Source organism: Pan paniscus, chromosome 19, assembly GCF_029289425.2.
Source record: "Pan paniscus chromosome 19, NHGRI_mPanPan1-v2.0_pri, whole genome shotgun sequence".
NCBI lineage: Eukaryota > Metazoa > Chordata > Mammalia > Primates > Hominidae > Pan > Pan paniscus.
Genome location: NC_073268.2, coordinates 91,444,473 through 91,468,693, shown reverse-complemented (window position 1 = coordinate 91,468,693; position 24,221 = coordinate 91,444,473). Strand labels below are relative to the sequence as shown.

At 49.0% G+C, this 24,221-nt stretch overlaps 2 protein-coding genes and 1 non-coding gene across 3 annotated transcripts in view; 2 read left to right on the top strand and 1 right to left on the bottom strand.

Moving 5' to 3' along the window:
• Nucleotides 1–10,489: 10,489 nt before the first annotated feature.
• On the bottom strand, nt 10,490–16,084 carry LOC129394426 (uncharacterized). Its single transcript, XM_055101493.2, has 2 exons — nt 10,842–16,084; nt 10,490–10,792 (listed from the first exon to the last, which is right to left on the bottom strand). The coding sequence occupies exon 1, from the start codon at nt 15,680–15,682 to the stop codon at nt 14,660–14,662; it is 1,023 nt and encodes a 340-aa protein (XP_054957468.2). The 5' UTR covers nt 15,683–16,084; the 3' UTR covers nt 10,490–10,792; nt 10,842–14,659.
• Nucleotides 16,085–19,568: 3,484 nt separating this feature from the next.
• Nucleotides 19,569–19,671, top strand: LOC112437613 (U6 spliceosomal RNA). Its single transcript, XR_003026180.1, has one exon. It is a non-coding gene; the product is annotated as a U6 spliceosomal RNA (small nuclear RNA).
• A 3,422-nt stretch (nt 19,672–23,093) lies between these two features.
• The window catches only part of GRB2 (growth factor receptor bound protein 2), an 87,803-nt gene continuing 86,675 nt past the window's right edge, over nt 23,094–24,221 (top strand). The window contains exon 1 of the mRNA XM_003813290.5: nt 23,094–23,234. The gene's annotated coding sequence lies outside the window, so the exon portion shown is untranslated. The remainder of the gene's footprint in view (nt 23,235–24,221) is intronic.

Here is a 24,221-nt window from a genome sequence, read left to right as displayed (position 1 = left end):
TGCGGTGAGCCAAGATCGCGCCACTGCACTCCAGCCAGGGCGACAGAGCGAGACTCGGTCTCAAAAAAAAAAAAAAAAAAGAAAAGAAACTTGTGGTTAACAAAGATTTAGGGGTTGGCGGGGGAGGGAGAGAGCAGTCTTGTTGGGTCGTGAATTCTGTTTTGGTTCCAGGGAAATAGGGTTTCCATTACATATGGTGCAACAGGATATTTCCTCCACGCTCCATCAAACAACGTTTCCTGGCACTTCTAGTGCGGCGAGTCCGGGCAGCAAGGTCGAATCCATTTTTGGAGCCAAAGGACTGCATTCCTTTACAGTTAGTTAGTTCTACAACCACCTCTGAGGAAATGCCTGCCTGTCTCGAGTGACATCTAATGGCAACCAAGGGAAGTACCCGATTTTCCAGCCTAGGTAAGGATCACCTAGAAATGCTGCACTCTTTGTCACAACAGAAGCCGCTTGATCCTTTCCCTCACTAATTACCCTGTGGTTGATGGCAACACGTAGGGCTGACAACATGAGCAAGTAGAAGTTATTCCACTTGCTAATTAAAACCGTGAAGTATGCTTTCATGTAAAATGTGAAACCACCGAGTTACATTTGAATGTTCCCAAATCCTGGCCTCGGCAGTGATCGTCCTGGGTAAGTCACTTGTCCACCAGGGGTACATCTGCTTAGCTACAGGCTGGAGTGGCATGTTTTCTCTGTAAAGGGGCCTTAAAACATTTTTTTTCTTTCTTTCTTTCTTTTTTTTTAAGACGGAGTCTCACTGCGTCGCCCAGGCTGGAGTGCAGTGGTGCGATCTCGGCTCACTGCAGCTCCTCCTCCCAGGTTCAAGTGATTCTCCTGCCTCAGCCTCCCGAGTAGCAGGGATTACAGGGGACTGCCACCATATCCAGCTAATTTTTGTATTTTTAGTAGAGACGGGGTTTTACCATGTTGGTCAGGCTGATCTCGAACTCCTGATCTTGTGATCCGCCCACTTCGGCCTCCCAAAGTGCTAGGATTACAGGTGTGAGCCACCGCTCCGGACCATTATTTTTTCTTTTCTTTTTTTGTGAGACAGAGTTTCACTCTTGTTGCCCAGGCTGGAGTGCAGTGGCGCCATCTCGGCTTACCGCAACCTCCGCATCCCGGGTTCAAGTGATTCTCCTGCTTCAGCCTCCCCAGTAGCTGGGATTACAGGCATGTGCCACCACACCTGGCTAATTTTGTATTTTTAGTAGAGACGGGGTTTCTCCACATTGGCCAGGCTGGTCTCGAACTCCTGACCTCAGGTGATCTGCCTGCCTTGGCCTCCCAAAGTGCTGGGATTACAGGTGTGAGCCACTGCGCCCGGCCTGCCATTATTTTTTCTATAAAGCTTTAAGGCACTGGGCACAGTGGCTCACACCTGTAATCTCAACACTTTGGGAAGCCAAGGTGGGCAGATCCCTTGAGCCCAGGAGTTCAAGACCAGTCTGGGCAACATGGAGAAACCCAGTCTCTACTAAAAATACAAAAATTAGCAGGGTGTGGTGTGGTGGTGCCCACCTGTAGTCCCAGCTACTAAGGAGGGTAAGGCAGGTGACAGAGGGAGACCCTGTCTCAAAAAAAAAATAAGAAGAATAAAATAAATAATGGTCGTAATCTACAAAGCGTTTTGAGATCATTGGGTGACTGGCAATACAGGTATGCTCAGGAGAGAACAGCTAAAAGATACAGTCTGAGAAGCTTTTAATAACTATGACAACGGTGGATCCAAGTGGAATTGTTAAGACGAAGAAAGGGAAAATTGAGAGGAGAATGTCTAAAAGGTAATAATTAAGAAAAAAAAATTTTTTTTTTGAGATGGAGTTTCGCTCTTGTTGCCCAGGCTGGGGTGCAATGGTGCAATCTCAGCTCACCGCAACCTCCACCTCCCGGGTTCAACTGACTCTCCTGCCTCAGCCTCCCAAGTAGCTGGGATTACAGGCATGTGCCACCATGCCTGGCTAATTTTGTATTTTTAGTTGAGACGGGGTTTCTTCATATTGGTCAAGCTGGTCTTGAACTCCCAAACTCAGATGATCTGCAGGTTTCAGCCTCCCAAAGTGCTGGGATTACAGGTGTGAGCCACCACGCCCAGTCAATTAAGAAACATTTTACAACACTTGGCCGGGTGCTGTGGCTCACGCCTATATTCCCAGCACTTTGGGAGGCCGAGGCGGGCGGATCACGAGGTCAGGAGATCGAGACCATCCTGGCTAACATGGTGAAACCCCGTCTCTACTAAAAATACAAAAAATTAGCCGGGCGTTTTGGCGGGCGCCTGTAGTCCCAGCTACTCAGGAGGCTGAGGCAGGAGAATGGCGTGAACCTGGGAGGCGGAGCTTGCAGTGAGCCAAGATTGCACCATTGCACTCCAGCCTGGGAGACAGGGCGAGACTCCGTCTCAAAAAAAAAAAAAAAAAAAAAAAAGGAAAAGAAAAATAAATAATCTTTTTTTTTTTTTTTTTTTTTTTAGAGAAACGGGATCTCATTGTGTTGCCCAGACTGGTGTCAAATTTCTGGGCTCAAGAGATCCTCCTGCTTTGACCTCCCAAAGTGCTGGGATTACAGGTGTGAGTCACCACACCCAGCCAATACGCATTGTCTTATTTTGTTTCATTTTCATGTCAACTCTGTTTTGAGATATATTATTATTATTACTATTTTGAGATGAAGTCTCACTCTGTTGCCTAGGCTGGAGTGCATTGGCATGATCTCAGCCCACTGCAACCTCCGCCTCCTAGGTTCAAGGGATTCTCCTGCCTCAACCTCCCAAGTAGCTGAAATTACAGGCGCCGACCACCACGCCTGGCTAATTTTTTTGTATTTGTAGTAGAGACCGGGTTGCACCATGTTGGCACCATGTTGGCCAGGCTGGTGTCAAACTCCTGACCTCAAGTGATCCACCCTCCTCAGCCTCCCAAAGTGCTGGGATTACAAGCATGAGACACCGTGCCCGGCCTGTTTTGAGATATATTATTATCAACACTTTTCCAGATGAAGAAATTAAGTCACAAACAAGTGACAAGACATGTCACAGATTCCTCACTCAGCACTGGGAACCGGCTGGTTGGCACTGGAACCGTCTCTCCTACATTAAATCCTGTTCTTATTTCACTGTGTCTCTCGGGTTGGTCCTCTAGTGCTCAAGCTGTAAACCTGGATGTCGTCCTGCTTCTCACTCTCACTCACCTCTCATTTCCAACCCTGCCACCTGTGTTTTCTCATTACAGTAATATCTCAAGTCCACCCATCCCACGGCATCTCCAATGCCTCCAACGGAGATCAAGGTGGATCTCTAATCCCCCTTCTTGGTTCAAGTCCACTTAGATAGTTGAAACAGGCTTCTAAATTTGTAATTAGGCCAAGCACGGTGGCTCACCCTTGTAATCCCAGCACTTTGGGAGGCCGTGGTGGGTGGATCACCTGAAGTCAGGAGTTCGAGACCAGCCTGGCCAAGCTGGTGAGACCCCGTCTCTACTAAAAATACAAAAATTAGCTGGGTATGGTGGCGGGTGCCTGTAGTCCCAGCTACTCAGGAGGCTGAGGCAGGAGAATCACTTGAACCCAGGAGGCGGAGGTTGCAGTGAGCTGAGATTGTGCCATTGCACTGCAGCCTGGGCCACACAGCGAGACTCCATCTCAAAAAAAAAAATCGTAATTAAATCATATTTGTTTACTGGCTTGTTGCTCGTTGCTCACCTTTCCTCATGTGATTGTAAGCTCCAAGAGGGCAGGAACCCTGTCCTTTTATTTATTTATTTATTAGACAGGGTCTTACTCTGTTGCCCAGGCTGGAGTGCAGTGGTGCAATTTTGGCTCACTGCAGCCTTGACTTCCAGGGCTCAGGCAGTCCTCCTACCTTGGCCTCCTGAGTAGCTGCAACTACAGGTACGCACCACCATACTTGGCTAATTTTTGTAATTTTAGTAGAGACGGGGTTTCACCATGTTGCCCAGGCTGGTCCCAAACTCTTGAGCTCAAGGGATCCACCCGCCTCGGCCTCCCAAAGTGCTGAGATTACAGGCGTGAGTCACTGCGCCCTGGCCCAACCCTGTCCTTTTTAATTCACTCATGCATCCCTAGTGCCTGGTGGTGTGCCTGGCTCATAATGCACATTCAGTATGTGTTTGTTGAATGAATGAGTGAAAGAAAATGTACTAATTCAGCAATTCCATAGTCTATTAAAATACTGATGTTGAGGGTGTGGTAGCTCATGCCTGTAATTCCAGCTACACAGGAAGCTGAGATGGGAGGATTGCAAGACCAGCCTGAGCGACATAGTAAGACCCTGTTTCTAAAAATAAAAAAAAAAATGAATTAGTTGGGTGTGATGGTGCATTCTTGTAGTCCTAGCTACTCGGGAGGTTAAGGTGGGAGGATCATTTGAGCCCAGGAGTTCGAGGCTTCAGTGAGCTATGATTACACCACTGCACTCCAGCTTGGGCTACAGAGCGAGACATTGTCTCCAAAAATAAAAAATAAAATACTGATGTTTAGGCTCCAACCCCAGAGATTCTGATTTATCTGAGATGGGGCCAGATATCAATTTTTTTTTAATTTTAATATTGGCTGGTCATGGTGCCTCACACCTGGAATCCCAGCACTTTGGGAGGCCAAGGCGGGTGTATGGCTTGAGCTCAGGAGTTCAAGACCAGCCTGGGCAATATGGCAAAACCTCATTTCTACAAAAAATACAAAATGATGAGCAAACCATGATGGCGTGACCCTGTAGTCCCAGCTACTTAGAAGCCTAAAATGGGAGGATCGCCTGAGCCCAGGAGTTCCAGGCTGCAGTGAGCCATGATTGTAGCACTAAACTCCAGCACATGCAATAGAATGAGGCCCTGTCTCAAAAACAATTCTTGGGGTTTTTTTTGGTTTTGTTTTTGAGACAGAGTTTTGCTCTTGTTGCCCAGGCTGGAGTGCAGTGATGCAATCTCAGCTCACTGCAACCTCCACCTCCTTCATTCAAGCGATTCTCCTGCCTCAGCCTCCCAAGTAGCTGGGATTATGTCACCCGCCACCATGCCCAGCTAATTTTTTGTATTTTTAGTAGAGACAGGGTTTCATCATGTTGGCCAAGCTGGTCTTGAACTCTTAACCTCAGGTGATCCACCTGCTTTGGCCTCCCAAAGTGCTGAGATTACAGGCGTGAGCCACTGCACCTGGCCATCAAAAACAAATTTTTTTTAATTTTAATATTTTTGGGATTTTTTTTTTTTTTTTTTTTTTTTTTTTTTTTGAGACAGAGTCTTGCTCTGTCACCCAGGCTGGAGTGCAGTGGCGCGATCTCATCTCACTGCAAGCTCCGCCTCCCAGGTTCACGCCATTCTCCTGCCTTAGCACCCCTAGCAGTTGGGACTACAGGTGCCCGCCACCACGCCCGGCTAATTTTTTGTATTTTTAGTAGAGATGAGGTTTTACCGTGTTAGCCAGGATAGTCTCGATCTCCTGACCTTGTGATCCGCCCACCTCGGCCTCCCAAAGTGCTGGGATTACACTCTTGAGCCACCACACCCGGCCTATTTTTGGGATTTTTTTGAGACAGAGCCTTGCTGTGTCACCCAGGCCAAGTGCAGTGACACGATCTCCACTCACTGCAAACGCTGCCTCCTGGGTTCAGGAGATTCTCCTGCCTCAGCCTCCTGAGTAGCTGGGATTACAGGCATGCGCCACCATGCCTGGATATTTTTTGTATTTTTAGTAGAGATGGGGTTTCACTACGTTGGCCAGGCTGGTCTCAAACTCCTGGGCTGAAGTGATCTGCCCACCTTGGCCTCCCAAAGTGCTGAGATTACAGGCACGAATCACTGTGCCTGACCAATTTTAATATTTGAAAAACTTATTATGGTATAATGCACATAAAATTTGCCATTTTAACCTTTTTAAGTGTACAATTAACTGACATTAATTTAATGTCAGTTAACTTCACATCATTATGCAACCATCACCATTGTCCATCTCCAGAACTTTTTCATCATCTCACATTGAAACTCCATAGCCATTAAACGCGCCCAAATCCTCCCTTTCTGTTTTTCATTGGGCTTGGGTTTCATGCTTCAGCGCTGTACCTGCTGCCTTGCACACACATCCTCAACACTCTGAGCCCTCTCTCCTCGGGTGATATCAAGTTGGCAAAACCCTAACCTGGTTAAACCAGAATCTATGCCTGCTCCGTGTCTGCAACCAGGCCACTGAATTTGACTGGTTAAGAACAAAGGCCGGGCGTGGTGGCTCATGCTTGTAATCTCAGCACTTTGGGAGGCCAAGGCGGGGGGATTGCCTGAGCTGAGGAGTTCAAGACCAGCCTGGGCAACGTGGTGAAACCCTGTCCCTACTAAAATACAAAAAAAAATTTAGCCGGGCGTGGTGGCATGTGCCTGTAGTCCCAGCTACTCGGGAGGCTAAGGCAGGAGAATTGCTTGAACCCAGGAGGCAGAGGTTGCAGTGAACTGAGATAGTGCTACTGCACTCCAGCCTGGCAACAGGGTGAGACTGCGTCTCCCTCCTACCAAAAAAATAAAAATAAATAAAATAAAATAAAAAAGGAGAATACAACTAGGTCAGGCACAGTGGCTCATGCCTGTAATCCCAACACTTTGGGAGCCCCAGGTGGGAGGGTGACCTGAGGTCAGGAATTTGAGACCAGCCTGGCCAACATGGCGAAACCCTGTCTCTACTAGAAATACAAAAATTAGCCTGGCGTGGTGGCAGGCGTCTGTAATCGCATCTACTCAGGAGGCTGAGGCAGGAGAATTGCTTGAACCCAGGAGGCAGAGGTTGCAGTGAGCTGAGATCATGCCCCTGCACTCCAGCCTGGGCAACAGAGCAAGACCTCGTCTCAAAAAATCAAAACAAAACAAAACAAAAAAACTACAAAAAAAACACATACACAACTAGTTGTTGTTGTAGACATCAGGTAAAATAAAACAGAAAAAAAGAAAAAACCCAACTAGGTTAAAAACACACTCAACTGGCCGGGCGCAGTGGCTCATGCGTGTAATCCCAGCATGTTGGGAGGCTGAGGCAGGAGAATGGCGTAAACATGAGAGGCAGAGCTTGCAATGAACCGAGATCGCACCACTGCACTCCAGTCTGGGCGACAGAGCAAGACTCCGTCTAAAAAAAAAAAAAAACCACACTCAACTAGGCTGAGCAGCCTTTTGAAATTTACAACCACCGAGGCCAGGCGCAGTGGCTCACGCCTGTAATCCCAGCACTTTGGGAGGCCGAGGCGGGTGGATCACGAGGTCAGGAGATCAAGACCATCCTGGCTAACAAGGTGAAACCCCGTCTCTACTAAAAATACAAAAATTAGCCGGACGTGGTGGCGGGCGCCTGTAGTCCCAGCTACTCGGGAGGCTGAGGCAGGAGAATGGCATGAACCCAGGAGGCGGAGCTTGCAGTGAGCCAAGATTGTGCCACTGCACTCCAGCCTGGGCAACAGAGCAAGCCTCCGTCTCGAAAAAAAAAAAAAGAAATTTACAACCATAAGTCTGAGTTGGACCTTAGCACTGCCTGCAATGTCTCCTGAATCTATTGCTCCCCCACTGTCCAAAAGGATAGTTTCAAGCCTCCTGGTCTTTTCACACCTCCTCCAGGCTTTGCCATCCCCACCACAGGTGTTCTCATTAATTCAGCTGAGAGAATGGAAGCCGTCAGAACAGAAATATCTAGAAAGATTACATCTTCCTGCCACCACTGCTACCCACCAACCTAGCTCTGTTCTCAGAAATGCTTCCTTTTCTTTTTTCTTTTTTGAGACAGGGTCTCATTCTGTTGCCCAAGCTGGAGTATAGTGGCATGATGTCAGCTCACTGCAGCCTCAAACTCCTGGGCTCAAGCAATCCTCCCACCTCAGCCTCCCAAGTAACTGGGACCACAGGTGCATGCCACCATGGCTGGCTAATTTTTTTTTTTACATTTTATAGAGATGGGGTCTCACAATGTTGCCCAGGCTGGTCTTGAACTCCTGGGCTCAAGCCATCCTTCCGCCTCAGACTTCCAAAGTGCTGGGATTACAGGCCTGAGCCCCAGTGCCTGGCCTGAGATGCTACTTCTTGTCCATGGAAATGTAGGAAGTGCAAACATTTTATTCCTCAATTCTCTCCTCTCTCTCATAGCTGAGTTTCTCCTCTTCTAGATATTCCCTTCGGCACACAAAACATGCTGTAGTTGGCCCCATATTTAAAATCCCTTCCTTGACCCTCCAACTCCCACTCTTTGCTCTGCTCTGTTTTATAGCAAAACTCTGAAAAAGAACAGCTTATCCTCGCTGCTCATTGTTCCTCTTTCTCCCATGCTTTCGTTTTTTTTTCGGAGATGGAGTCTTGCTCTGTCACCCAGGCTGGAGTGCAATGGCATGATCTCAGCTCACTGCAACCTCCGCCTCCCAGGTTCAACTGATTCTCCTGCCTCAGCCTCCCAAGTAGCTGGGATCACAGGCATGTGCCACCATGCCCGGCTAATTTTGTATTTTTAGTAGAGACAGAGTTTCTCCATGTTGGTCAGCCTGGTCTCAAACTCCTGACCTCAGGTGGTCTGCCTGCCTCCACCTCCCAAAGTGCTGGGATTACAGGTGTGAGCCACCACGCCCGGCCCGAATTTTTTTTTTAACGGGAGATGTTAAGGAGAAGAAAAGGGAGAATCTCATAGGGATAATATTTTACTATTTTAAAATAAACAAGTTCTGGGGATCTAATGTACAGCGTAGGTGGTGGTGAATGTGTTAATTTGTGATAATCATTACACGACGTATACATAGATCATCACAATGTACACCTTGAATATATACAAACTTTGTCAGTGAAATATTTTTATTTTGCATTAGTTTTTAAACTTGGTGTAGAGATGGAGTCTTGTTATGTTACCCAGGCTGGAGTACAATGGTTGTTCACAGGCATGATCATAGCACACTGCAGCCTTGAACTCCTGGACTCAAGTGATCCTCCCACTTCAGCCTCCTGAGTAGCTGGGACTACAGGCATGTGCCACCATGCATGGCTACTGAAATTTTTATTTATTTATTTATTTATTTTTGAGACAGGGTCTCGATCTGTCACCCAGGCAGTGCCATGATCACAGTTCACTGCAGCCTTAACCTCCCAGGCTTAAGCAATCCTCCCACCTCAGTCTCCTGAGTAGCTGGGACCACAGGTGCATGCCACCATACCCGGCTAATTTTTTTGAATTTTTGTAGAGACAAGGGCCTTGCTAGGTTGCCTAGGTTGGTCTGGAACTCTTGGCCTCAAGCAATCCTCCCACTTCAGCCTCCCAAATTGCTGGGATTACAGGCGTGAGCCACCGCTTCTGGCCTGAAATATTTTTAATTTTATAAAAACCAACATTGGAGAGACTTCCTAGTATTAAGTTGCTAAAGTTGCTAATGCTTCTTTCTTGTAGGCGTAGGAACACAGAGGAAATTTCCACCCTTTGGATGCATCACTTGCATTTTAGCTCATGGCCAAAATGGAACTGACTTCATCTCCTTAATGGGCAGAGTGTGTGCTAAGGAAAAAGAGATGTGGAAACTGAAACACAAAGAAAGGAGAAAGGCCAGGCTCCTCTGAACTGACCCCGGCATCGCTACAGGGAGCTGTCAGGACCAGAGTCCATTTGCTTATCTGAAGTTTTTTTTTTTTTTTTCTTTTTTGAGACAGAGTCTCCTTCTGTTGCCCAGGATGGAGTGTAATGGCACGATCTCAGCTCACTGCAACCTCTGACTCCCAGGTTCAAGCAATTCTCCTGCCTCAGCTTCCTGAGTAGCTGGGATTACAGGCACCTGCCACCACGCTGGGCTAATTATTTTATTTTATTTGTAGTAGAGACAGGGTTTCACCACGCTGGCCAGGCTGATCTTGAACTCCCAACCTCAGGCAATCCGCCCACCTGGGCCTCCCAAACTGCTGGAATTACAGGTGAGAGCCACCATGCCTGGCCTCTTTTTTTCTTTATTTAATTTAATTAATTTATTTATTTTGAGGTAGAGTCTCCCACTATCGCCCAGGCTAGAGTGCAGTGGCGCAATCTTGGCTCACTGCTGCAACCTCCGCCTTCCGGGTTCAAGTGATTCTCCTGCCTCAGCCTCCTGAGTAGCTGGGATTATAGGCATGTACCACCATGCCCGGCTGATTTTTTTTTTCTTTATTTTTATTTTTATTGATCATTCTTGGGTGTTTCTCGCAGAGGGGGATTTGGCAGGGTCATAGGACAATAGTGGAGGGAAGGTCAGCAGATAAACAAGTGAACAAAGGTCTCTGGTTTTCCTAGGCAGAGGACCCTGCGGCCTTCCGCAGTGTTTGTGTCCCTGGGTACTTGAGATTAGGGAGTGGTGATGACTCTTAACGAGCATGCTGCCTTCAAGCATCTGTTTAACAAAGCACATCTTGCACCACCCTTAATCCATTTAACCCTGAGTGGACACAGCACTTGTTTCAGAGAGCACAGGGTTGGGGGTAAGGTCACAGATCAACAGGATCCCAAGGCAGAAGAATTTTTCTTAGTACAGAACAAAATGAAAAGTCTCCCATGTCTACTTCTTTCTACACAGACACGGCAACCATCCGATTTCTCAATCTTTTCCCCACCTTTCCCCCCTTTGTATTCCACAAAACCGCCATTGTCATCATGGCCTGTTCTCAATGAGCTGTTGGGTACACCTCCCAGACGGGGTGGTGGCCGGGCAGAGGGGCTCCTCACTTCCCAGTAGGGGCGGCCGGGCAGAGGCGCCCCTCACCTCCCGGACGGGGCGGCTGGCCGGGCGGGGGGCTGACCCCCCCACCTCCCTCCCAGACTGGGCGGCTGGCCGGGCGGGGGGCTGACCCCCCCACCTCCCTCCCGGACGGGGTGGCTGCCGGGCGGAGACGCTCCTCACTTCTCAGACGGGGCGGCTGCCGGGCGGAGGGGCTCCTCACTTCTCAGACGGGGCGGTTGCCAGGCAGAGGGTCTCCTCACTTCTCAGACGGGGCGGCCGGGCAGAGACGCTCCTCACCTCCCAGACAGGGTCGCGGCCGGGCAGAGGCGCTCCTCACATCCCAGACGGGGCGGCGGGGCAGAGACGCTCCCCACATCTCAGACGATGGGCGGCCGGGCAGAGACGCTCCTCACTTCCTAGATGTGATGGCGGCCAGGAAGAGGCGCTCCTCACTTCCTAGATGGGATGGCGGCCGGGAAGAGGTGCTCGTCACTTCCTAGAAGGGATGGCGGCCGGGCAGAGACGCTCCTCACTTTCCAGACTGGGCAGCCAGGCAGAGGGGCTCCTCACATCCCAGACGATGGGCGGCGAGGCAGAGACGCTCCTCACTTCCCAGACGGGGTGGCGGCCGGGCAGAGGCTGCAATCTCGGCACTTTGGGAGGCGAAGGCAGGCGGCTGGGAGGTGGAGGTTGTAGCGAGCGGAGATCATGCCACTGCACTCCAGCCTGGGCACCATTGAGCACTGAGTGAACGAGACTCCGTCTGCAATCCCGGCACCTCGGGAGGCCGAGGCTGGCGGATCACTCGCGGTTAGGAGCTGGAGACCGGCCTGGCCAACACAGCGAAACCCCGTCTCCACCACAAAAATAGGAAAACCAGTCAGGCGTGGCGGCACGTGCCTGCAATCGCAGGCACTCGGCAGGCTGAGGCAGGAGAATCAGGCAGGGAGGTTGCAGTGAGCCGAGATGGTAGCAGTACAGTCCTGCTTCGGCTCGGCATCAGAGGGAGACCGTGGAAAGAGAGGGAGACCGTGGGGAGAGGGAGGGGGAGGGGGAGAGGGAGAGGGAGAGGCAGAGGGACTAATTTTTTTATAATTTTAGTAGAGACAGGGTTTTATCATGTTGGCCGGCTGGTCACAAACTTCTGACTTCAGGTGATCCGCCCACCTTGGCCTCCCAAAGTGCTGGGATTACAGGCGTGAGCCACCATGCCTGGCCCCCTTTGAACCATTTTCATCTCCTCTGTCTCTCTCTTACCTTTCTTTCTTTCCTTCCTTCCCTCCCTCCTTTCTTCCTTCCTTCCTTTTTTTTTTTTTTTTTTTTTTGAGATGGAATCTCGCTCTTTTTGCCCATGCTGGAGTGCAGTGGTGCGATCTCGGCTCACTGAAACCTCTGCCTCCCGTGTTCAAGAAATTCTCCTGCCTCAGCCTCCCCAGTAGCTGGGATTACAGCCATGTGCCACCACCCCTGGATAATTTTTGTATTTTTAGTAGAGATGGGGTTTCATCATGTCAGTCAGGCTGGTCTCCAACTCCTGATCTCAGGTGATCCACCTGCCTCGGTCTCCTAAAGTGCTGGGATTACAGGCGTGAGCCACCGTGCCCGGCCCCTTCTTTCTTTCAGCCAGAGTCTCACTTTGTTATCCAGGCTATAGTGCAGTGGTGCGATCATGGCTCACTGTATCCCCAACCTCCCAGACTCAGGCAATTCTCCCACCTCAACCCCCCAAGTAGCTGGGACTACAGGCACGCAACACCACACCTGGCTCATTTTTGTACTTTTTGTAGAGATGAGGTCTTGCTATATTGCCCAGGCTGGTCTCAAAACTCCAAGGCTCAAGTGATCCACTCACCCCAGCCTCCCAAAGTGCTGGGCTTAAAGGCGTAATCGCCACACCTGGCCCATTTACTTTTCTTCATGGTTCCTTCTGTCCTCCTGCCAAGAAGCCAGCCCAGTCATTTGGTTTTTATTGGAGTGTGCTCTTGCCAGGCATTAGGCTAGATGTGGCAAGCCAAGAAAAACAAGACATGGTCCCTGCGCTTGAGGAGCTCATAGTCTAAAGGGGAGAGGGGCAAGTGAGTAGATGGTAGTTTCCTAGGGCTGCCATAACAAAATTCACAATTTTGAGCGTTTTAAAATCTTTAAAATCAAGTCCAAGATCAAGATGTTGGCAGGTTTGGTTTCTTCTTTCTTCTTCTTCTTCTTCTTCTCCTTCTTCTCCTTCTTCTCCTTCTTCTTCTTCTTCTTCTTCTTCTTCGACAGTCTTGCTCTGTTGCCCAGGCTGGAGTGCAGTGGCACGATCTTGACTCACTGCAACCTCTGCCTCCCGGGTTCAAGTGATTCTCCTGCCTCAGCCTCCTGAGTAGCTGGGATTACAGGCGCCCACCACCACACCTGGCTAATTTTTGTATGTTTAGTAGAGATGGGGTTTCATCATGTTGGCCAGGCTGATCTTGAACTCCTGACCTCAAGCGATCTGCCCACCCTGGCCTCCCAAAGCGCTGGGATTACAGGCGTGAGTCACCACACCTGGCCAGGTTTTTTTTTCTGAGGCCTTATGGCTGTGGCTCCACCGCCCAGGTTCACGCCATTCTCCTGCCTCAGCCTCCTGAGTAGCTGGGACTACAGGCGCCCATCACCGTGCCCAGATAATTTTTTGTATTTTTTTTTAGTAGAGACGGGATTTCACCATGTTAGCCAGGATGGTCTCGATCTCCTGACCTCATGATTCGCCCACCTCGGCCTCCCAAAGTGCTGGGATTACAGGCTTGAGCCACCGCGCCCGGCCCCAATCTCTTCTTCTTAAGTGGACACCAGTCAGATTGGGTTAGGATTCAGCCTAACAGCCTTTCTTTTTCTTTTCTTTCTTTCTTTTCCTTTTCTTTTTTCTTTTCTTTTCTTTTTTTTTTTTTTTTGAGATGGGAGTCTGTCTCTGTTGCCCAGACTGGAGTGCAGTGGCATGATCTCGGCTCACTGCAACCTCCGCCTCTGGGTTCAAATGATTCTCCTGCCTCAGCCTCTCAAGTAGCTGAGACTACAGGCACCCGCCACCATACCCGGCTGATTTTTTTGTATTTTTAGTGGAGACGGGGTTTCACCAGGTTAGCCAGGATGGCCTCGATCTCCTGACCTCGTGATCTGCCCACCTCAGCCTCCCAAAGTGCTGGGATTACAGGCGTGAGCCACCGCGCCCAGCCTCAATAGCCTTCTTTTAATTCAGTCACCTCTTTAAAGGTCCTAGCCTCAAATACAGTCACATTCTTAGGTACTGGGGGTGGGGCTTCAACATATGGATTTTGGGGAAAAGGATACAATTCAGCCATAATACCAACATATACTGCTATGAAAAGAGCAAAGATGGAGTGTTACCAGAATACACTGGAGGAACCAGATCTTCTGGGAAGGCTTCCTGTAGGAGGTGGCTCCTGAGTTAAGTGGTGAAGCACAGACAGGAGCCAGCTAAAGATGGGGAAGGCAAGGAAAGGAGGCATTTGAGACCAAAGGAGTAGCCTGCACAAGGTAAAAGAGTTATGGAGCTATTCGAGAAACTGTAAATAGTTCAAAAGAGTGGGGACAAAAAATTCAAAAGGAGGTTAGGCTAAGAGTTGAGGCCATTTGTAGAAGATATTTACAACTTTTTAAAAAAGGAGTTGAGGCTGGAGTTTTCATCAGGGGCCAGCCATGGAGGGACATATGGGGCATGCTGAGGAATTTGGGACCTTATCTGTGATCCCCACCCCCATTCTATTTGTGTTTTAGGAAGTCCACTCTGGTTCCAATATAGATAATGTCTTGGAGGGGACCAGGATGATTAGTTAGCAGGTTAAAGCAGCCACCCAGGAAGGATGGTGGCATGGGTCAGGTCAGGTGACAGAAATGGGGCCAGGAGGCCAGGCACAGTGGCTCCTGTAATCCCAGCACTTTGGGAGCCTGAGGTGGGAAGACTGCTTGAGCCTAGGAATTCAAAACCAACCTGGGAAACCCCATCTCTACAAAAAATACAAAAATTAGCCAGGTGTGGTGGTGCACACCTGTAGTCCCAGCTATTCTCGGGGGCTTAGGTGGGAGGATCACCTGAGCCCAGGGAAGGTTGAGGCTGCAGTGAGGCAAGATTGTGCCACTGCAATCCTGCCTGGGAAACAGAGTGAGACCATGAGAAAAGAAAGAAGAAGAGGAAAGAAAGAAAGAGAGAGAGGGAGGGAGGGAGGAAGGAAGGAAGGAAGGAGAAAGAAAAAAGAGGGAAGGAAGAAGGGGGAAGGGAAGGAAGGAAGGAAAAGAAAGAAGGGAGGGAAGGAGGGAGGAAGGGAAGGGAGGAAGGAAGGAAGGAAGGAAAAGAAAGAGACAAAGAAAGAGAGAGAAAGAAGAAAAAAGAAAAGAAAAAAAGAGGAAGAAAGAAGGCCAGGTGCGGTGGCTCACGCCTGTAATCCCAGCACTTTGGGAGGCCGAGGCAGGTGGATCACCTGAGGTCAGGAGTTCGAGACCAGCCTGGCCCACATGGTGAAGCCCCACCTCCACTAAAAATACACAGATTAGCTGGGTGTGATGGTGGGCGCCTGTAATCCCAGCTACTTGGGAGGCTGAGGCAGGAGAATCACTTGAACGGAGGAGGCAGAGGTTGTAGTGAGTCAAGATTTTGCCACTGTACTCCAGCCTGGGCAACAGAGCAGGACTCTGTCTAAAAGAGAGAGAGAGAAAGAGAGAAAGAGGGAGAGAGAAAGAGAGAAAGAGGGAGAGAGAAAGAGAAAGAGAGGAAGGAAAGAAGGTAAAGAAAGGAAGAGAGAGAGAGAAAGAAAGAAAATGAAGAAAGAAAGAGAAAAAAAGAAAATGAAAGGAAAAAGAAAGGAAAGAAAGAAGGAAGGAAGGAAAGAAAGAGGGAGGGAAGGCAGGAAGAAAGGAAAGAAGGAAGGAAGGAAGGAAAAGGTGGCCAGGATGTTGGAGAGGGGTCACAGCACTTGGTCTCATTGCTAAACTCAGCATCAGAGGGAACACTGGAAGCCTGAGAGGAGTACACAGCCTTGGCTCACAACTTAAGTGAAGGAAATTCTAGATGAGAACTTCCAAGATCAATTGGGCAAGGGAGCATAGAATTTCAAATGCCCAATTTTAGGCTGTCACTGGCTGTTACTGGGTATCTAGTGCTTTCCCACTAAAGAGAAGCTTGGAAATATGGGCTCAGGATGACCCAGAGAGGGTCTTGAGCCAGGTCCTAAGGGAAAGAGGCTCACTGTCAGGCCGGGTTTGTATCCAAGGTTCGGTCAATTTCAGGGCAATGTCCAGATTTTACCTGCAGGTGGCAGCCCCGTAACTCACAGAAAACAAAGCCCGACGCCCTTTCCAACGACTAAAAACCCCCAAGGAAAACAGAGACTTTTTTGGTGATTTTGTGCATTGTGAAGCTACTGATGGAGCCGGTTTGTAACTAGCAAGTTTCGCTACAGTGACAACAGGTTTTCATACCAGGGTGTGACTTTTACTTTACAACTTGCCTCTTGTTCCAATTTCTTTCCATTATTTAACACTAGCCATGCACCTATTCAAAACACTGCTGCCTCTAATGTGTTTTTTTCTCAGTGTGGAATGATCTTGGGCAACGTTGTCTCAAGTTTCTGAGTCTGTGTCTGTGAGAAAAAAAAATTTATCAAAAAGACAATATAACAAATGTTGACTTAAAAAAAAGTCACCCACGAGCCTACCATTTTAACACATATTATTTTTACTTTTAAATGTTCCCTTCCAAATCTGTTTCCCATGCATATACTTTTACATGAACATACTCAATGTCTGTTTTTATCAATGGTGTATTTTAAAAGGAAATACTTAACTTTTTTTTTCCTGTTCTCTTAGGCATCTACTCTTTTCTGAGATCTCACCCACTTCCTTAGCTTTAAATACCACCACGGCACAGAAAAGCAGCCACATTTCAGTCTCTGGTCAGCCTTTATTATTCATCCATCCATCCATCCATCCATTTATTCACTGCATGCACTGTGCTGGGTACTGGGAATACAAATGTGAAAAGGTGACCCTGTCTGTTTGGGAGCTTGTAGACCACCGAGGGGGGAGGGCTGGGGGACAATGAGTGAATGATTCATGATGCAATGAGATTGGAAGTATGGTGGGAAATTTTTTTTTTTTTTTTGAGACAGGGTCTTGCTCTGTTGCCCAGGTTGAATGCAGTGACACGATCATGCCTCACTATAGCCTCCATCTCCCGGGCTCAGATGATCCTACTACCTCAGCCTCCTGAGTAGCTCCCAACTAGAGGTGTTTGCCACCCTGCCCAGCTAATTTTTGCATTTTTAGTAGAGGTGGGGTTTTACCATGTTGCCGAGGTTGGTCTTGAACTCCTGGACTCAACTGATCCACCCACCTCCACCTCCTAAAGTGAGATGTGAGCCACTGTGCCTGAACTACCATGGAAATTTTGAAGAAGAAAACTGACTTGGGGACCTAGAGGAAGGGTAGAAAGCCAAATGAACAGAGGAAATTGCATGTGTAAAGATATGGACACTCAAAGGATCATGACACCTTCCGGAAACCACAAGTGGGTTAGTATTGGTGGAGTATGTGTTACTGGAGACTGAGAAGGTGGCACTGGCTGGAAGGGCCAGATCTTTAAGAGCCTTGTAAGGGACTTGAGACAGTAGATGATAAATGTCTTAGTTCCAATTGGTTTTCTACTCTACAGCCAGAGTGACAAAATATTTGGAAGATAAAAATTTGATCATGGCCCACTCCTACTTCAGTATTCCACAGAGTCAAGTCTCAAGTCTTTAGCAATAATGAAAAAGTGGGTGCAGTGGCTCATGCCTGTAACCCCAGCACTTTAGGATGCTGAGGTGGGAGGATCAAGAGTTCAAGACCAGGCTAGCAACAAAGTCAGACTCCTTCTCTACAAAAAATAAAAAAATTAGTCTGGGTGCAGTGGCCTATGCCTATAATCCCAGCACTTTGGGAGGCCGAGGTGTGTGGATCACCTGAGGTCAGGAGTTCGAGAGCAGCCTGGCCAACATGGTGATACCCCCATCTCTACTAAAAATACGAAAATTACCCAGGCGTGGTGGTGCGTGCCTGTAGTCCCAGCTATTGGGGAGGCTGAGGCAGGAGAATTGCTTCAACCTGGGAGCAGAGGTTGCAGTGAGCCAAGATGGTGCCACTTCACTCCAGCCTGGGTGACAGAGCAAGACTCTGTCTCAAAAAAAAAAAAAAAAATTAGTCAGGCATGGTGATGGCGCATGCCTATGATCCCAGCTATGTGGCAGGAGGATTGTTTGAGTTCAGGAGGTTGAGGCTGCCGTGAGTTGTGATCACACCACTGTACTTCAGCCTGGGCAATACAGCAAGACCCTATCTCAAAAAAAGAGAGAGAGAGAGAAAAGCAAAGGCCCTTCACGAGCCTCTTCAGCTGCCTTACCCACATGCCACACATCCTTCCTTGTCCCAGCTATTGGCTTCCTTACATCCTTGCTTACTGTCTGGCCTTCACACTTGCTGTATCATTTCTCCCTCTCAGGCTAACCAGGGTCTCAGCTTAAAGCCCACTTCCTCTGCCTTTCCTCATAGTGGATGAGGTCAGGTCCCCTGCTGTATGCTTCCAAAGCCACCAGCACTATCCTGGTCAAATTCTCAGAGACATGTCTTCCCCTTCAGGCTGCAGACTCTGTGGAGGGTTGTCCTCCTCTCTAGAGAGTAGATGCTCTAGGCTGGGCGTGGTGGCTCACGCTTGTAATCTTAGCACTTTGGGAGGCCAAGGCGGGCAAATTGCCTGAGCCCAGGAGTTTGAGACCAACCTAACCAACATGATGATACCCATCTCTACTAAAAACACAAAAATTTAGCCAAGCGTGGTGGTGCATGACTGTTGTCCCAGGTACTGGGGGCCTGAGGCAGGAGGATCTCTTGCCCAGGAGGTTGAGGCTGCAGTGAGCCCTGATCGTGCCACTGCACTCCAGCCTGGGCAACAGAGTGAGACCCTGTCTCAATACATACATACATACATACATACGTACATACATACATACTTACATAACACAAAAAATTAGCTGGGCGTGACGGCATGTGCCTGCAGTTCCGGCTACTTGGGAGACTCAGATGGGAGAATTACCTGAGCCTGGGAAGTCAAGGCTGCAGTGAGCTGAGGTTGCGCCACTGCACTCCAGCCTGGGTGACAAGAGTGAGACCCTGTCTCAAAAACAAAAAAAAACAAACAAAGAGAATAGATGCTTAGTTAATGTTGGCAAAGAGAATGAATGAATACATTAAGCTTTTCTTTTATTTTTTTATTTTTTTTTTTGAGACGGAGTCTGGTTCTGTCACTCAGGTTGGAGTGCAGTGGCATGATCTTTGCTTACTGCAACCTCCGCCTCCTGGGTTCAAGCAATTCTCCTGCCTCGGCTTCCCGAGTAGCTGGGGTTACAAGCATGTGCCACCACGCCCGGCTAATTTCTGCATTTTTAGTAGACATGAGGTTTCACCATGTTGGCTAGGTTGGTCTCAAACTCCTGACTTCATGTGATCCACCTGCCTCAGCCTCCCAAAGTGCTGGGATTACAGGAGAGAACGCTGCGCCCAGCTTGTCAAGCTTTTCAACAGCATACTGAATATTTCCACCTGCATGTCTCCTGGAATGCTGAATTCTGCATTTCCAAAAATGAGTCATCATCATGTTGGGGCTCAGAGAATGATACCCCAAAGTATGCTCCTCTGGCATTCTGAGAACTTTTGAATGAAAGGAAATTGGAAGGACTTACAAGCTGCCTCAGAACCAAGGATTTTTAAAGTCTTGTTTCACCACCCCACGTGCATGCAGGGGCTGTCTGAAAGTTCCCTTAGCTGACTGAGAAACCAAAAGAAATTCAATTGTGTACTTGCTTTGGCAGTACATATACTAAAATTGGAATGATACAGAGATTAGCATAGCCCCTGAGCAAGAAGACATGCAAATTTGTGAAGGGATCCATTAAAAAAAAAGAAAGAAAAAGAGCAGGGGCGGTGGCTCACATCTGTAATCCCAGCACTTTGGGAGGCCGAGGCGGGCGGATCACCTGAGGTCGGGAGTTCAAGACCAGCCTGACCAACAGGGAGAAGCCCCATCTCTGCTAAACATACAAAATTAGCAGGGCGTGGTGGTGCATGCCCGTAATCCCAGCTACTCGGGAGTCTGAGGCAGGAGCATCACTTGAACCTGGGAGGTGGAGGTTTTGGTGAGCTGAGATCATGCCATTGCACTCCAGCCTGGGCAACAAGAGCGAAACTACATCTCAAAAAAAAAAAAATAGATGCGATTGTCTTAAAATTTCCTCCCTAGGACTCTCATCAAATAACCAGGAAATATTAACTACCAGAGAAGAGAAAAGACTAAAAGTTGTCACCACATCCAAACAGACTTTTCATCTATTCTCCTGAGGACAGCTGAGATTATTTAGGAGACTTTATCTGCATAGTAAGACAACCTTTATTTACAGTGAAGTCCTGCACCTCACCTTCCTGAAATTTGTCACAACCTCCAGCTCCCAGAGCTCAGAGGAACTTTGTCCCAGGCATTGTTTGGGCTCATTCCTTTTCCCTAAAAATAATTGACTACCTCTCAGTATTGTTGACCTCCGCTCATCTCCCTCTCCTCTGCAAAGATGGTGCTCTTTAAGCTTCAGCCACCTGGCTCTTCTCTGAGTCTCATATTCTGTATGGTAACCATGCACACTGCATGTCAGTAAATTTGTATGTGCTTTCTCCTGTTAATCTATTGCCAGTTTATTTCAGCAGACTCAAACTGTCAGAGTGGAAGGGAAAAATTCCCTTCACCCCTACAATCATCTCCTCACCTGCCCTTCCCTGTTCTCTGTGCCTGCCCCCTCCAGTCAGCTATGCCTCTTGACTGGCAAATTTCTGTGTTCTCCCTGTTATCCAGGCCCACTCAAAACAAAAAACTGCAATTCTTCCCTCACGTCTTCCTCTCTGCTTAGCAGCTAAGTCCCTCCCTTCCATTTCTATTTTTTTCTGGCTGCTATTTTAGAACAAAGTGGCATAGTGCGGGAAAAAAATGTGGATTTTAGAACAAGACAGGCCTTAGTCCAAATCTTAGGTCTACTATATTTTGGCTTCCTTGGGTAAATTACTAACCTCTCTAAGGCTTAGTTTCCAAGTCTGTAAAATGGGGATATTACCCACCCTGTGGAGGCGCTATGACTTAAGTATGCATCAAGTGGTAAATAGAGGGTCCTTTTCTTATTTTCACCTCATATCAGACACCTCCTGCTCAGAAACCTTCAGAGGTTGCCCATCACTTGACTATGACACCTAAGCCATGCATTTTGCATTTTGGCCCCTCTCTCTCATCACTCTTCCCCCCAATTACTGGGGCTTGGACTAATCAAAAACATTGGTTGATGGCCAGGAGTGTTGGCTCACATCTGTAATCCCAGCACTTTGAGAGGCTGAGGCAGGTGGATCACCTGAGGTCAGGAGTTCGAGACTAGCCTGGCCAACATGGCGAAACCCTGTCTCTATTAAAAATACAAAAATTATCTGGGTGTGGTGGCAGGCTGCTGTAATCTCAGCTACTTGAGAGGCTGAGGTGAGAGAATGCTTGAACCCGGGAGGCGGAAGTTGCAGTGAGCCAAAATCATGCCACTGCACTTGCAACAGTGCAAGTCTCAAAAAACAAAAAAAAAAAAAAAAAAAAACAGGCGTGGTGGCTCACGCCTGTAATCCCAGCACTTTGGGAGGCCAAGGTGGGCGGATCACCTGAGGTCAGGAGTTTGAGACCAGCCTGACCAACATGGAGAAACCCCATCTCTACTAGAAATACAAAATTAGCTGGGTGTGGTGGCACATGCCTGTAATCCCAGCTACTCGGGAGGCTGAGGCAGGAGAATCCCTTGAACCCGGGAGGCGGAGCTTGCGGTGAGCCAAGATCGCGCACCATTGCACTCCAGCCTGGGCAACAAGAGCAAAACTCCGTCTCAAAAAAAATAAAAAAATAAAAAAATGGCTGATTCCATTACTCTTTCCTCTTTCCTCCCTGCTTTCACTTTGCCATTCAAACCAAATCCTTCTTGATTAGCTCAGCACCAAGTACTGGCTCCCTCCTCAGCCATCCCTATGTGTAGTTCAGTGGCACTTGGGGCCAACTGCTTGTCTTACAGATTAGGCAACTCTAGATTACAAAGCACTGAAAGCAGGGGCTTCATCTGGTTGGTCTTTGACCCTGCAGAGCCCCTTGCACACAGGTGATGCTCAATAAATACTTGGTGAAAGCACAATTCATTTTCTGTGTTTCAATGGACTTGTTTTCTCTATAGAATCAGATGCTTGGTTATTCTCACCTCAGCGCTATTTTGTCGGCTTCCAGAAGGCACAGTAACACTAGGTGTGTTCTGTTCTATCCTTTAATTGGAAGAGCTTTGGGAACTGAAAAATAAGAATTATTACTCCAAGCCTCATCTTCTGCCACTCCCCCGTACTCGCCGGCCTCATACAGGAATTGAACTACTTAGCACTGCACAGAACACGACTTTCTCTCTCACGCCTCCGTTCCTCTGTACTTAGCCTCTGTACTTACGTGCCATTCCCTTTCCCTGAAATGCCCTTACTCTGGCTTCTCTGCCTGGCAAATTCCTACTCATCCTCCAAGACTCAGCTCAGACATCGCCGCATCACATCTGTGAAGGCTCTTCTGCAATGGGCAGTGTAGCAGTACCCCCTCCATTTTTTTAGCTTCCTCAGCAAACTCCAAATAATTATAACAGTACTTATGGCATTATTTGTTTATTTTTCTGCTACTTCCTAGACCGTGAATTCCTTAAGGGCCAAGATTTCTGTTCTATACCCAGCACAGTGTTCGGCCTATATTTGAGAATCCGGTCCGTACAAACTCTGCAGTGATTCAATCAATGAGCAAACAAACTCACCAATCATTCAACACTGCAGAGTTTGTACGGACCGGATTCTCAAACATTTTAAGACCTGGTCCTCTATTTGGAGTGCTTCATTCTGGAAGATCTCTTCCTCCCCCCAGCCCCTACCCATCCAACTGCCTAGGTTTGGTAGAAGAGGAAAAGAAAGTGATTAGACGGGGGAAGAGTCCTTCAGGGCTAAGCTGTCATTTACCCGCTCTGGCACCGAGAGGGTTACGGCGACCCGGGGGCGGAGCCGTGCCGAGGCCACCTGCTGCGGGGCGGTCTGGCGCATGCGCCTGACACCTAGCTGGTTCCCTACCTGCAGGGGCCCGGCTGAGGAGGAGCGCTTGCGCTCTGGGCCTTTTCCGCCGGGGGAAGTCTCGCGGGGGCGGGGCGGGGCGGGGCCTCGTGGAGAAGTTCTCGCGGGACACCGACGGGGAGCGGAAGCCAGGAGGCATTGCTGCTTCGGCGACCGGGCGGCGGCGGCGGCGGCGGCTGTGGCAGAGCCTGTGCCTGTGGCGGTGACGGCGGCGGGAGCAAGCGCTGCCCTCGCAGAGCAGCCTTGGGGTCGCCGGCCGCTCGCAGCGTTGTGGAGGGGCGGGCCGGACGCTGAGCGGAGCAGCTGCGCCACGGTGAGTACGGGAGGCTGCGCTCGGCGCCTCTCTGGTGCCTTTTCCTCTCGGCTCTACAGAGGGAGTGGGCCCCGGGGGAACCGGGACCGGCCCCGGGGTTCGCGTCGGGGCGGCGAGGCTTGGGACGTGGAGCGGAATCCCCGGGGCTCCGGACTCTACGTTTCCCCTTTTGGGGCGCTTCCTTCCTGGGGACCGTCCTCCTCCGGCTCTTGGCTCTGGGCAGTCCGGGGGAAGAGGTCGTGGTTCTCTGGCGAGGTCCCCTGCCTTCATCGGGAGGGTTTGCACGGAAGGGGCCCGGGAAGCCCAGGCGGGCCGAACGCCGACTGAGTCAGTCTACCCGAGCCTGGCGGCGGGGGACTGGTGTGGGCTGCCGCTGCGGTGATTGATGTGCCTTCGACCTGCACGGCAACCACGTCACCATCTCCTGGCGTCTTTGGGCTTAATTTTGTGCGGGAATCCACTTTGGGGTAGAACGTTTGCTGCTGGAGCCGGGGGAGATACCTTTTTTCTGACACTTAAAAAAAAAACTATTTGAAAAATATTTGTCAAGAAAAATTCAGCAGTAGCAGGTTGGACTGCACCGAGGAAGGATTGCGGTGAGAGCGGGCGCTGGTAATTTTCATTTGCAGCGCGCTCTCTCTATGATTGTAAGCCACACATGAGTTATGGCTTGTTTAGAAAGTTTTTCAAGGCTGGCTTCAAACGCTGTGAAAGTGCAGTTTGCAGGGGACTGAAGTGCACTTGAGGTCTGTCTCTTTTTGATGCTGTTGACTTTCCGAAATGTCAGACACATGAGAGAAATTAGCATTAGTCTATTTTGGCTTTCTTATTCCTCTTTCTCCAGTTATTTCCTTCCCTCTCTATCTGCTTCTGTCCTTTCCACTAGGGACACGAAATGCTTGTGTAATGCAAGTCATTTGCCCCTTCCTCCCCCCACCCCCCCCCCCACTTTTTTTCTAATGTACTTCCCCTTCCTCCTTGTAGTCC